Source organism: Xiphophorus maculatus, chromosome 18 (genome assembly GCF_002775205.1).
Source record: "Xiphophorus maculatus strain JP 163 A chromosome 18, X_maculatus-5.0-male, whole genome shotgun sequence".
Classification (NCBI taxonomy): domain Eukaryota; kingdom Metazoa; phylum Chordata; class Actinopteri; order Cyprinodontiformes; family Poeciliidae; genus Xiphophorus; species Xiphophorus maculatus.
This window is the reverse complement of record NC_036460.1, coordinates 8,457,973-8,473,275: the sequence shown is the minus strand read 5'-3', so window position 1 is coordinate 8,473,275 and position 15,303 is coordinate 8,457,973. Positions and strand designations below refer to the sequence as shown.

Here is a 15,303-nt window from a genome sequence, read left to right as displayed (position 1 = left end):
AATAAAAACATTTCTTCACTAACTTGAATTTCTTTGTGCTGTTTGGTACCCCCCAAAAAAGCCCTTTCGTGACATTACATTAATGTCAACATGTGTTTTAATTTTATCAGTTACCATGGACAGAGACTATAATGCAAACTATTCATAAAGAACAACAATTGCAGGAATTTGTTCATTTTTCTTTTACAGCAAGAGAGCAGAATAGTTCAATGGTATGCACTTTATCACATGCAGTCTGGAAAACAAACATTCAAAACTTTTGTCTGAGCAAACTTAATCACGTAATGAGAAAACATACAGGAGGTCTTGGCAGGGCTTTAAAAAGTACTTGCATAAATCACATTAAAATGACTATTAGTGGAAGCACTGTTGAATTCACTTAAGTGTGAAAAATAACTAATGTTGCACCATTTAACTCCGATAGGGAGTCGTGTCAGTTGTCAGAAAAACATTTAGTATTGTGTGCTATGTGCACCTAATTGCACTTGATTGTAGGTGTGCCAAGGCGATGTCTTGATAAAGGTGCAATTTTCAACATACTATGCTCCACTGAGGTTCATCTGCACCACCACCATTACAATAACTAGTTTATTAACCCTCATTTCCTTTGTGAGAAACGTTAATAGAAGTACTAGGTGTCTTTTTACAGTTCAGAATGATCCAGTGTAGCAGCATTTGTCAAATGTGTTTAGGAATTGACAAAGATGTGCTTTGGGATAACATCTTTAGATCCCAAAGCACCATGCTTTCAAGAAATGTAACACTGTAAGATATTAAGCTAATAATGTGATATTTGAATTGAAAATGTAAAAAGTAATATGTATGAAACATATCAAACAAGGTTGTTCAGAAACAAGAGTTTAAATGCAAGAATTCAATAAACTTGTTCTTGTGAAAATTTGGGCAGTACTATGTTGTAACCAGGAGAGGGCCCTAGTGAACTACCTCAAATATCACCTTTCATGAACAAACTGAAGCTGCATTTGTGGCTTTTAAGAAAATATTTCCACAAGACTCCAATCAGCTAATTTGTATTTTTTTTATCTCGACATCTTTTTTTCTTACAGTTAAACTATAATACCTGCTCCACTCCATTATGGTTTAGTCACTCACTGAGCAAAATGATACACAGATGTGGATTTTTCTCACCTTTGTACTCATGCATTACCATTTGGATAAGTATAACTACACCCCAAACTAAAATTTAGAACTACAATGGTGACATTTTTGCAGTGCCCCTGCTAGTGCCAGTTTTTAAAGCAGTATTGAAAAAAAAAATGAGAGAAGTCTGAATAAGTAGGCCAAATTAGCCAAACTAAAATTTTTGCATGCTGTCAAGCTATGTTCATTTTATTGGGCTGTCCTTCAATTTTACAAATGTATTTTAAATTAAAGTGACCAGAAAATGGGTACAATTAAGGACCAGAGACCCATTATTATTTTAAACACAAATCTCTCCAAACATTTTCCAAATAGGAGCCTGGTGTGATTTCTGGACACCTATTAGAAGGGAGAAGTGGGTGAAAGAACGGTGTCAGCTGAACTTGAAGAGAACTCTTCCAACTCTGGGGAGATGACAGGGTTGACCATCTCTGAGGTGGCGGTGGCACCACTGCTGGGCAACAGTTGGGTAGAAAGCTTTACATCCTGGTGGCGTCTTCGTCGGAAAACTTGCTTCTCTTTATCAAGTGGCGTGGTCTAAGAAGGGGTGAAACAGTAGTATATATCAGGTTCTTCTCAAATCAAAGAGGCAAATTAAAAATAAAATAAATAAACTGTGACAAATTGATACAGAACAAAAAGGTGCTTAGCTAATCAGGCACAATGTTGTGAAAAATGTTTGCACCCCCTATGGAGCTACAAATGTCTTGTTTACAATTTTATAAAACAAATGTTTCAGATCAAACTTTAAGGCAAAGATAATCTGAATGCATCAAGCGGTTTTCAAATGATATTCAATATATATGGGGAAAGAACATATCCAAACTAAAGTAACAATTTACCCTCTTGCTGAAACATGAATGATCAGCACTTTGATTTTATTTCACTAGCCACACCAATGCCTGATCACTGGCATGTAGACTAAAGAGAAAAAAAAAAAAACTTCATTTGAACCAGTGACAACATAAAATAGGCTAAGGTATCTCAAAAAGACAATACCTGAACCTAAAGAAATGCAAGACATGGAGGAAATCCTGGACATCCATCAGGCTGGGAAGAGTAGTAAAGTCATTTGCTAGAGGCAAATTGTAGTCCAGAGTAAAACTTCAATATATTCAGACTCCAAGTAAAGAGTAGGTATCCAAGAAATTAATCCAGCAAATAAGTACCAAGAAAGTGATCATGATAGCTGATCTAATTGTAATACAAATGATCAATTAGCAAAATTTAAGCAGACACTTTTAATCCCCTCTCTCCATATAAAAAATAGACTTAATGTGTAAGAACAGGATAAAGTGCTTTAAGTTACAAGTTTATTATACATTTACTTGATATCCAAATGGCACAAATGCTTCAGCAGTTAAAAATAATACAATAAAATTTGTTAGACAAGAGGTCTCATTTAACAAACTGTGGGTTCGTGTTAAAGTTTATTCTTCATTCTGTGAAGTTATTCAGTAATTTCACATAATATTAATAATACTAGTCAAGTTAAAGTAGAGTATGGTGTAGTAAAATTACTATTTTTCTATTTTCAAAAGGTTACTCAAGTAATGTAAATGGTTACTACCCACCTCTGCATGGTATTTGTGAATCTTATAAGGAGTAGGACTTCAACCAGAATTACTCCAAAACACATCGACAAGTCATCCAGGTTGTCATAAAATAACCCAAAACAGGAACTAATGTACTGCTGGCCTCACCTAGAACAATGTTTATGATTTAGCAATAAAACAGAAGCAGGACAAAAACTTCAAATCTCGTCTCTGGCATAAAATTAATATAGTCAGAAAAATGACTATATTGGCAGTCACACGGTGGTGGTAATACGATGGTCTGGAGCCACCTTGCTGCTTCTGGACAAATAGTAGAAAATATAAAAGCAGTAATTCTGCTCCAATAGAAATCCTTAAGCAGAATGTTTGGCTTAGAAAGGACAGCTGGGTTACCTATCGTGACAAAAACCCAACCATTTAGGTTTATGGGGTAATTACTTTCAAAACTGCTTTTCAAGTATTCCATAAAAATAGTTTGATGATCTAAAGAATTTGAGTGTGACAAAAACGGTAAAAACGCAAGATATAAGGGGGGAAATGCATTTTTTTTGTGGCACTTGACAGCACTTCTTGCAATAAACAGAATTTAAACCATCTCAGCAGGTTTTCTGAATCATTAAATTCAGTTTCAATGGAAAGGTAACTTAATGTAATGTGATAAAATATCTCGGTAAACCGTGCAATGAAGAAGAACAGCTGCAGCCCAAACAGCCCAAATGAGATGAGGTAAACTGATGAGGTATGAAAATGATTAAGTTGATGGACATGGGTCAAATCCATGGAGAATGGAAAATGGAGACTGCCAGCACTTTGCCACGGAAGCACTCACTGCACTTTAGCACTTTGCTGTGTCATACCTTATCCAACACAATCCTGGATTCTGGTTGTGATCCAAAGACCCTGACTTCTGGATGGTTAAGTCCTGGTCCAGCAAAGCAGAGGGAGATGAACTCAGTGGATCACCTTGAACTCAAAGCATCGCTGGCCAAATTGTCAGTGAGGTGTCCAACTTTACTTTCCTACTAAAGTTACTACTTCACTGGCAAAAGAATTACACGTAATCTATTTTTTTCTTTATTTTACAACTTCACATGAAAACTCACAATTTGTTCACTACATAAAAAAAATTACCATTCAGCATCTCTTCCATCAATAAATAAGCAGTTGAAAAATTCAATAGTTCTCTTTAAAGTAACATCTTGTACACATAAGCATAATTTATGTGCAGGATGTCCAAGCAACAGTGCCTACAGTCCAGCTAGACAGGATGGCAGGATGAGGCAAAAACAAAAGAAAAACGCATGGCAGTATGACTTTGATGGATGCTAATCTCAAATAATGCTGAGAGAATGAGAGGGATCTGGCTGTAGAGCCTGAATCTAGTGGAGCTGCTATGGTAGAGGGAAACAAGGTCGCTGCAGAGTAGAAATGCCATAATCTAAAACTGATTCTTTAATTCAAATGTAAAGTACATGGAGGTAAGAATGATATATAGTCAGAAGAGCTGCAATCCAAAAAGAGAAATACACCATACAAGACGTAAAACACACTCTTTGGATTGTCAGTGAGTTTGCATTTCAGAGCCATTTAATATCAAGGCTTTCACAGATGGAGAAAAAAAATAAAAAAAATATAAGGAGAAAATTTATCAGGAGTAGATAGAGCAATGTTTTAAGTGAAGTCCTTTATGTTTAAATAATAAAGAATACTGTTACCAGTACTTAGCAATCAAACAATATTCTCTATAAACTAGTAGGGTGGATTAAAAATTTTAAAATTACATTCAAATGGGGGTTTGAGGAATTTTTTATTTTTAATGGAATTTATAAACAAAATATTTAGCCAAAAGCTGTTTGCAATGTAATTCTTCATTTTCAACTGAAAAACCACTTTGATAATGCAAAATGTACATGTTATAATTATCAGAAATCCAATAAAGTGATAATGGGAATTTCTATGTTTCCATTTATATGCAGTATTAAAAAAAGTCAAGTCTTTTCACCCACAAGCAGAGCTCTGCTGAAGGCAATGTCTGTAAAAGGTTATATTTGAGAAATAATAAATAAGATTTTGCTAAAAATGCAATTGCACACTGAGGGTTATGTTGAATCCTAATGGTTTCCTTTTTGAATGGTAAAGCATGAAAAGCAAGGCAGCAAAAAAGAAAAATCAAAATCAGCAAAAAGAAAAAAAAAAAAAAAAACACGGTCTCACTGAAAACAAAATTACAAGCAAACTTTCCATCTAGTTTCTAATGAGTTCTTACTGTAATTACTGACACTCCTGCTGCAGTGCCGTTGAGCTTGGGTCCATAATTAAAATGCTTCTTGATTTTTCCAGCCACAGCAAGCTGGTGCCCCTTTTCTGACAGACTGTCACCCTGAAAAATACAGACACTGCTTAGCAACTTAGTTTGAGTTTCAGTAACACATTCTTCTTCAGCTCTTTTGCTGTATATGTTTGCAGTGATTTACTGAACTTACATTGACCCAGGGGTGATCCAGCACTTGTACAGCTGTGCATCTTTGATCCACAACTACCTGCAGCATGCCAGTGATCAGAGCCTAGAGATAAATGTGTTACCCATAAATATCTTGGAACATAATGAAAAAATCTGGTCTGACAGATTGTGAAGCATATTCATGGTAAAAGTCAACTTCCAGGCAACCTTGGCAGGCTCAGATACATTGTCCCAGTATGGTGCTGGAAATTCAAGATGGCCTTTTAAAATCTCTTCAAAGAGGGCCTCCTGGTCTTCACCACTGCTGCAAAAATGAAATGCACAGTTAAAAAAAAAGGGGGGGAAAAAAACCCACTTCATAACTTCAAAAGCATGTACCGATTACTGGTTATTTTACTTAATGTAATAATAATAATAAAGCACATACCCACGGAAAGGAGGAAAGCCACAGACCAGTATGTAAGTGATGACGCCCGCTGCCCAGATATCAACCTTGAGGCCATATCTGAAGTTACAAAATGAAACACCAGTTAAAAGGATTGAAGAAAAACATACAGTAGTTTTTGCCCCACAAGCCACATTCAACCTTACCCTGTTTCAGCAACAATCTCTGGTGCTACATAAGTTGGTGTTCCACAAACAGCATAAAGAGGACCATTGACAACAGTAGCCAAGCCAAAGTCTCCCAGTTTCAGAGATTTACTACCATCTTGGTGTTCATACACCTGTGTGACAAGAATGGACAAAAACGATAAGCAAAGCCCCTACTTGGTGAGGGATTGAAGTAAAACAAAAACAAGAAATATTGCTTCTAAGCATGTTTAATAATATTTATACTTAATTTTGTATTGTCGTAATAAAGCTGTATACCAGTTGTGAGAATAAGTGGATATGTATATCCACTTGTGTATTGTATATTTGATTTAACTTTTTTGTATATTGAAAAGTTAAAAAGAATCTTAAAGATTCGTTTTGACAGAAACATAATCTGAGGATAAACTGTGAACTTCATGTGTTACATCTCCAAATACCTTGCGAGGGTTTTACAGTGTTAAATCAAGAAAAAAAACTTAAACTTGTGTATGTGTGGACTCCAGTTGGTTTAGATATTGTGCTCCACAATTTTCAGCCCAAAAAAGAAAAGAAAAAAAAAATCCAGCAATTCAATCCAAAAAATTAAAACAAAGACATTTACCAAAAAATACCAGGTGTATTTTTTTTAATTAAGACCCAAAATCTCTTTCTTAGAAAGTGTTATTACGTAAAACCAATTTAAAAAGATTTTTAATACACAGTTTTTATCGCTGACACGTCAATGGGGAATAAAGCTGACTTGACAGCTGTCCAGCAGACAGTCACTGACACATTCTCAAAGCAGGATTAGGTTTCTATAAATGCTCATTCCACAGGATGTATTAAGACAGGCTTTATTAAGTACCACTTACCAAGAGATTTTCTGGTTTTATGTCTCTGTGCACAATATTGAGACTGTGAAGGTACTTGATGGCGCTTGCCAAGTTGAACAGCATACAACTGGCATCCCGCTCTGTGTATCTGTTGGAGGAGGTAATGGCGTCAAAGAGATCTCCTCCCTGGATAAAAGGTTTTTAAATGCAAATAATTATTACATGATTATATAAATTTCATTAAAGAGATTAATTATATTCTAAACATAATATGTATCAACCTTTGGGGAAAGTAGCTTTGAACCTACATTTACTGATGTATTCACCTATAATCTATTTAAAAATGCAAAGTACCTTCACTAGCTCCATTACAAGATAGAGATCTCTACGGGTATCCATTTCCTCGATTAAGAGGACAATGTTAGGATGTTTCACACGCCTCAGGATGGACACTTCACTCTGTATCATGTGTTCCTGAATAATGCAGAAAAAGAAATCACATAACTTGAGAAAAGTTCAGTATTTAAAACGCATAGATTTCACAAAGATGTTTAATCTCTGTGCCCCAAACACACGCACACTAAAATGGAACAAATACGAAAGAACGACAAATTAGCACAAATTTTGTGATTTGATGCGATTCTAAAGGAATAAGAATGCCTACCTTTCCCTTACATTTGTCTTTGCTGATTATTTTTAAAGCGTACTCTCTTCCAGTTGATCTTTCCACACATTCACGAACCACAGCAAAGTTTCCATCCCCTAAAATCCTTCCAACTTTGTATCTGTCTGCTATGGAGGTAGGAACTGGGGAACATTCTTCCACTGGCTCAACTGAGTGAGAAAACATATCTATAATTTATGAAACATAAGGCATAATGACTCGTGTAGTTTTTTTTTTTTATGTCAATACCCCACCTTCACTGTTGGGACCATCTCCTTCATCCATGGAGCTGCATACCTTGGTAGAGGCTAATGAGAGTGAGGAGCCACTGTACTGGGATCCCTATAGACAGGGGGAAAAACTCCCCAAATGATCACATTGTAAAAAATAATGGCAGCAACAGTTTCTAAAAGCTTTAAGAAGAAAAGCTTCAAAAACCTAAATTACATCTAGTCCAAACAAAGAAAAGACAAAAACATGATGCAGAATTGATGCACGAGAATTGATATATGAGCAATAGAGCACAATTTCAGGAAAATATGTAACTACAATACTATAAATGAAATTGTAATTTAGAGGATTTAGATTATATTCAAATGAAGTTACACACAAATACGCAAAGCATGAAAAATTGTATCTGTTATTATAATTACAACCTAGCATCCCTTTGCAATGTGGTTGTAATTTGAACAATGTTGCAAATCTGCAGGCATATGTGATTCTTGCAAAACAGTGACATAACAAAAAAAAGTTATGAAATTTTAGTAAGAAGCCATTTAATGCTTGCATGTGAGCACTAAAGAAATGGCCCCAAATCTTTAAACGTCCATAAATAAACATTTTTATTTCTCCCTTATATTCACTTTCTTAATTAACAACATTTTAAAACATTCAGGGGTCTACACAAAACCTTACTGCTGTAATATAATTAATTTATCCCAAATATTTTTGTGCCTAAAGAAAACGAATGTTTATCAGCACCGATAAAAATAGAATACACAGCAACTATGAAAATGCCCATTTCGGACAAATGAGCATCTCTGGATGCAATTTCTATGCTATCATACATGTAGCAATGACAAACAGCAAAGTGCAACAGTCTTATAGTACAACAGAAACCTGATTTCTAAGACAAATCAGCATGAAATATGGCACAGTCAAATGGTGTAGAAATCATTTGACTATGGACACCACACAAGCTCAAGACAAGAAAAAAAAAGTAAATATTCAATGGCAGCACAGAAGTAGTTCTCTATTCTACAAACTTTGGCTGTTATTACCTGTCGTCTCTGGAGGCTAGTGGGACTGGTTAAAATGGGACTTGGAGATTTTCCAGAACGAGGTGTAGAAAGCGTACTGCCCGCAGTGCCATTTGCTGTTAAGACGGGGGGGAATAAAAAACTGATAAGGAACCAAAACATGGCAAGTTCAAGTTTTAATTATTAAACTTAAACACACATTTACCCGATCCGGCAGGTGAGGGAGACTTGCTTCTACGAGACATTCCACCAGTTCTCGGCAAAGAACGACCATGAACTGTGGGGAGTCGGCCATATGACGACGACTTTGTCACCCTGCATTCTGGTGAGGAGAAATACATTCAAAGCATGAAATGTATTTTACCATGCAAGGTGATAAAGATTCTATTTAGAATAAGCAGTCGTTCTGAGACTTAAGGTGGAATCTGAACAAAAAGATTCAGCACAAAACTAGGCCAAAAATGGAGGGGGAAAAAGTATTGCAGACACACACACACCTCATTCCAAGTATAGAACTAGATCAGTCAGTGAAAATATCACCTGCATTCAGAGCGTGGCATATTTCCAGCACACCCATTTCCTCAGACCAGATTAAATTACCTCTGAGCTGTGTTTAAGCAGCAAATATACTGTGCAAAGGTTAACGTACTTTCCCACAACATAACTTAATATAAAACAATCTACAATGCAGTGACAAAAGGTTAGATACAAGTTAGTGTAAAATGATTTGATGTGAGAAGAGGGAACACAATATTACAATGCTAAATAAAAGACACATTTAAGTATTATCTAGAAGATGGGGAGAAAAAAAACCAACAAAAAACTTTAGCTTACCAAACATTTATATTGGGCACACAGATACTTAAGCATTTTTATGAACTGAAAGTCGATATCACATTAAGCCCATTCAAATCCTCATAGACATACTTACCAGTTTCATCCAAATTGAAATCATCTTGATAGCGAAACTTTTCAGGACCACAAGCAATGAAAATGTCATCTTCTGCAAAAAAGTCCTGAAGACATGTAACCTGTCAAAGAGATTTGAAACAGGGCTCTTAAAAACTACTCTTCAAAGAAAGTACCCTACTTTCCATAGAGGTTACTGTTTTTATTTCAATTGATTTTAGTTTTTGACATTTCAAAATTATTAATTGCTCAGTTTAAATTGGTCAAATGGCTTTTGAGACTCAACTCGCACTCGTCTCAGGACTTGCAAGCCCACCTTTGGACTCGAGCAGAAAGACTTTTGACTAACAAAACACTCATTTGGTCCCACTTGTGGGTGATATACTGCATATTTAAACACAGTAATTACCCTTGACTGCCTGGGATCCTTTGAAAAAAATATATATATAAATTGACATCCATACCTGATAATGTCAAAACAATATTGTTCTTAAGGTGAAAGCAAAGAAAATGGCTCATGATTGAAGAGCTTTGAAATGTGTATCTCCATTCTGAAATGCCACAGTCATCCAATAAAAACCAAAAAACAGATAAATGCATGATTTTTCTGTTTTTAGCATAATTTCTAAATCAATCTAGCTGCACTTCACAAGAGTCGCTATTATGTACAATTTGTTGCACCCTAATTTCTGACAAGTCCGACTGTAGAAATATTGGTGATATGTGACCAATAGATGCTTCTATTCATAAAAAAGACACCATTCTGAGAGTTTGCAACCCATACAAATGCCCTTTATCAGCTCTGCTTTTTGAAATGTTACCATTTTTCTGTTGTCCATTTTACTCTTTAAAACAAAATTATTTTCAGTTGATACACTTAGGAAAACCGTTTTTAGGGAGCTCATGCTAAAAGGCATTTCCCCTTATGTAACGTTTCCTAAGTAGGATGGTTTGAATCCAACTGTATAAGAGTTTGACAAAATTAAGTTGTTCATTGTCTAAATATCTAGACATGCACAAGAAATTAATCAATGGCTCAGATATTCCTTTTGAAATTTGTAAGAAAAATATAAAACTCAATAAATAAAGCTCTTGGTTTCTGTGACAAAACCAAGAGCTAAACTGTGGGTGTGCTAAGGCCTTGCCAGACTGTCAACATGTAAATATAAACTATAAAACATGAACTAAATTCTCCTCACCATCACATATTTCATGAATCTTATAAACATCCAGTATGCATCAAAAGTATAACCTATTTCTCTAATAAAGGTTAAAGAACCATTAAAACTCCCCCTTTGATGACAGCAGGTGGTCATCTGGCCATCTGTTGGCACAACACAACAAAGCCAGCACTGAATAAAGAGCAAAGAATGGCAGAGATCAAACCTACTAAACTCCGTGTTATTAAACCCACAAAATGTTTGTTTTTATCTTGTAACCAAGTTGCTATGTATTGCAAATTTTTTGCTCAGGTCCCTCTTGAAAATGAGATCTAGATCTCAACGGGGTTTACCTGGTTAAATAAAGGAATATGAAAATACTCACACCATTAGAAAAACCTGGGGAAGAAAATAAAATAAAAAATAATAGAGAGAAAAAAGTCTTAAAGAATCATAATTGTCTACATGATGGGTAGTTTGTTTTTGGGACTGAGGAGGGTGATTGTTGGGAATGACCCACTTCACTAGGTACACGCTGCTAGTACCTGGTTAGAATCCTTATTGCCTTCAGAACTGCCTTTTTTCCTTCATGGCATAGATTAAGAAAAAAAAAAAAGATGTTGGAAACATCCTTCTTGAAAATGAGTGGCAGTCGTCTATATATCCATAATGAAAATCTGTTGTTCCAACCTAAAGGCAACCTGTTTAAAATCAGCTGACTGTAGAGGCCACTTACCTCCCTTTCATGACAAGGAGACCAGTTTGAGATGATTTGAGCTTTGTGACATGGTGCTTCATCTTACTGAAAGAAGCCAACACCTACTGTAGCCCATCTGTTCCACTTTATGTGCTCCAATATGGTATTCTTTATACCTTAGTTTGAACCGGTAATTATTTAAACCACATTTTCCTTTTAAAAAATCTGTCAGTTTTCCTCTGGCCACTAACAACATGAGCACACAACTACTGCTCACTAGATATCTTCTCAATTTACAGTCAGTCCCTCTTGACTGACCATCATAAGACATGGTCATGTGTCAAAATCCAATAGCTCAGCAGATTCTATGTGCTCAGATTAGCCAATCTGGCATCAACAACCAATCCACATTCAAAGTCTAGTTACCCCATTGCTCCATTTGAACTTCTGAAATGAGTCTTCATCACATTTAGATGATAAATGAGGTGTTGTCATTGCTGTTTCCAAAAGATTGAACAAGTGTATGTCAGGGACATTCAAGTTAATGGCAACAATAAAGTTCAATGGCTTAGATCACTACGAACTTTAAAAAGATGTGCCCCGACGTACGTATGTTCTATGGCTTTACAAAACAAAAACTAAACACATTAATAACATCAGACTTAGTCATGCTGCCATATGCACAAAACAGCAGACAGTAAAACACAGATGAATCCCGTCGCTAACTCACATGCTCACTGCTCGCTCTGCTGCAGAGACTGTTACTTAGCAACCACTTCGAGAAACCATTCACTCCAGTGTAACACTAGCAGAAAGCGCAGAGGACAGAGTTTTTGAAGTGAATTTTAAAGACGTTACTATTTTTATGGGATGCTTAATCAAGCCTTTTATTAGTTGCCACATTTCTTTCCCTTAAAAACATGCAACCTCCTTGAATATTATAATTTCAAGAGCTTTCAAAAGTAGGATGTGGGTATACTGTGGCTGGCTAATCAATCAATGAAAATACATGTCAATAACTATTGTGCAAAAAGTACTTTTCTGGAAATACTTCAATATTTAGGAGACTAATCCGAAATCAGATTACATGGTTCCATCCAACAGTGTTCTGTTGTTGTAGGAATATGGGATGGAGTCCTAGAAACCCATTTCTGGTAATACATTTAGCAATTATTCCCAGGTGATATGTACTGTGCTCCCTCTTTGAGTAAGAAAGAAATTGCAGGAGGGATGACAGGGCCATCCCTCCTGCAGTTTGGAGTTTCCAAAAAAAAACAGAAAACTTTCCTTACAGCAGTATTCCAAAGTTGTTCATAGCTTTGGAAAACTGCTCCATTTAGAAAATCAGAGTGGATAAAGCTTATCCCCACATCATCCAAGTACCGTAAATATCAATTTCCAATAGATCATAGCTTGGTAAAACTAAAAGCAGAGCTAACTAATGCACATAGGCCATCTACTCCCATTCAAGCAATTAATCTTTTAGAAGGTAGAAGAAAAAAAAAAGCATAAGATAAGAGTACTCTACAATACAGAGCACTTAGTTGTTGGACTTTCTCACAAGACTTTAAATGCAAAACATCCAGAACATATAGCTAGCTGAACTTATAACAATATTGATAAGGTTTTATGAAATTTACATTTTTGATAATCCTATTAATGTTGATCATCAAAACTGAAGTTTTATAGACAATTGAATCCAGTGACCGGAAGGGTCAATATGCAACCTTTCCAACTGGAAATGACAGACTAATATTGCTGAATGACATTTTACAATCTTGAAGGTGATAGTAACATAAAAATTTAAATATCCACTGCAGCCAATGAGAGCACTAAAACTGAGTACAAACATAACCCATAATAATGTAAAATATTTTTTTTGGAAAGAAAAAAAAAGAATGACTCCATTGATGCCAAAGGGTTCTTAAGCTTTCGTGACATTAAAGATATACCCGTTTTATTTGCAAATATTGAGTTTTACAGAATTAGAATTTTAACACTTACCATTTTGCCATCAACAGTACATAGCCTTTTAACGACCCCAGAGTCCAGCTTGATGGCATCTGTGATGTCACTCATGACTTGATCAAAGGAGTGTGCCGTCTTCTTGTTGAGCAAGACCCGAACAGCCTTGCGAGGTTTGACTCCACTGCGGACAATCGTCACCAGTTTGGGCTTTATGAAGTCTTTGGTCTCCCTGGTTTCTGGGGATCCAGCCATGGCGCTGCCCAGGGAAGAAGGATCACGGACAGATGCTGCAGTCCTGGCGCCAACTGCCCAGTTGGGATTTACATTCTTGGTATAGTCTAGTTTCTTGAAAGGCTCTATAGATGCACAAACATAGCTTTCTCCTGCAGAAAATTGGAATAGAAAAGCTAATATACAAGTATGAAACATAGAGCTAAAATGTGAGGATGATTGCATAAAGAACTGTGTATAAGCACATGTTCTTTTTAAAAACACAAAGGAGGTGGCCGTGCCATTTTGTTTATTATGCACTTTCTGACTTGGTTTGACTATAATATCTGCACTTAAGACAGCCAACATAACTTGCCTATGATTCAATATAAATTAAATTTTTTAAACAAAGTTACAACAAAAGGGCTCAAACTCACCTTCCACCAGCTGTTCTATGCTGGTAATCTTGGTTGCTCCATCAACAGTATATATGGTCCTTACTCCTTGGGGCAAGTTGACATTATCTGAGAGAGATCTTGTGAGATCTGCAAGGAGAGCATCTAGAGATCTAAATCTCTCCTGAGAAATGGCATACACAATCCCTTTAAAGTAACGGTCACCGTTGCGGTAGAAATGAATCTTCTTGGCCTTCTTTTCTGAGCTCAGTGCTTGCAGTGTCCTGGTTCTGTAAAGGCTGCAGTGAGCACTGTGAGTTGGACTAGGGAGACCATTCCCTCTGGAGCCCCTTCGGGTGCATCTCTGAGACTTGTCCCGCTCATCAAAATGCTCCAGGTCCATGACTGCTGAATTACACCCTAAAATAAACAAGAAACAAACAAAAAAAAATCTTTAAAAAAAAATCCTTTATCTGGAACTGAGTAAAACCCACCACATCAGAACCATGTTTTGTGACAGTCCATACTGTCTTTCTGGTTTGTGCAAGCTCCAATGCTGCAACTGTTCCTAGTAAACACATAAAGAAGCATGTCACACCCATCTAATGCTCCCTGGTGTCTCATAATTTAAACAGTGTAAAATGGAATATATATTTTAGACAATTATTAAAAAGAACATGACTACCCAAATTATTTTTTCTGAAGAAAAATGATAGTAAACCAAACATGAATAGCAAATAAACGGTTAAAAAAAAAAAAAAAAAAAAATCTAATTTCATTGCAGTCTCTTACCTTGGAGGTGAGGATACAGAGGTAGGCAAAAAGGGTCTGTGCGGAAGTCTTAAATATTCTTATTTATGTGATGCCTTGGAGGAAGCATATGTCCCTTTGTTGCCCTGTGATTGTCCTTAGCCGTCCTGCTGTGTCTGTCCTGTTGTGTGTGCTCGCATGCAGACTGGAGGCAGGGCAGCCGGTCTCCTCTATCCTCCCCTGCTCTTATTCCATTGCGGAGATTTAGCTGACCGTGCTGTCAGCATGGCTCGCGCACGTTTATGACGGAGCGCGCAAACGCAGGATGCGCGGTCACGTAAACCATACAGTACTCAGCTGTAAAACAAGATAAAACAGAGTAATATTGTGTAGATATGATAGTAAAAAGGGTTACCAATCGCTCATTTTTCTTAACGGGGTGAGTTGGTACATATAAGAAAAACTGTCATCACGTGTGAAGGCGTGCATGAAGCGTTTTGGGGTAAACTAGTGGAAGCATAAGCGTAATAGGCTACAATACAGGTCATTTACCCGAAAGGTTTATAGATTAGTGTACCTGATTTCCATTAAATCCACTCAATTTGTTTGTTGCTCTGATCATTTCATGATCAATTTATCTCGATTTAACAAATTCCATCATTAAGTCACAACACTTACACCAGTGAAAAGGGAAACAGAAAACCTGC

General features: G+C 36.3%; 1 protein-coding gene across 4 annotated transcripts; it reads right to left on the bottom strand.

Annotated features, from left to right (window-relative positions):
* Positions 1–79: 79 nt before the first annotated feature.
* On the bottom strand, positions 80–14,944 carry LOC102233476 (serine/threonine-protein kinase DCLK1-like). Of its 4 annotated transcripts, none has more exons than XM_023351743.1 (17): positions 14,639–14,939; positions 14,072–14,266; positions 13,889–13,996; positions 13,278–13,624; positions 9,439–9,538; positions 8,713–8,829; positions 8,529–8,623; positions 7,503–7,590; positions 7,249–7,418; positions 6,939–7,058; positions 6,624–6,770; positions 5,770–5,903; positions 5,606–5,683; positions 5,386–5,482; positions 5,201–5,281; positions 4,984–5,097; positions 80–1,698 (listed from the first exon to the last, which is right to left on the bottom strand). In XM_023351743.1, the coding sequence occupies exons 2-17, from the start codon at positions 14,247–14,249 to the stop codon at positions 1,504–1,506; spliced, it is 2,169 nt and encodes a 722-aa protein (XP_023207511.1). In that variant the 5' UTR covers positions 14,250–14,266; positions 14,639–14,939; the 3' UTR covers positions 80–1,503. The 4 variants fall into 4 exon arrangements, with proteins under 4 accessions (XP_023207511.1, XP_023207508.1, XP_014331242.1 ...); XM_023351741.1 differs by adding an exon at positions 3,575–3,639 and having other exon boundaries at positions 1,552–1,698; positions 13,889–14,266; positions 14,639–14,944; XM_023351740.1 differs by having other exon boundaries at positions 5,386–5,479; positions 13,889–14,266; positions 14,639–14,942.
* Between the last annotated feature and the right edge of the window lie 359 nt (positions 14,945–15,303).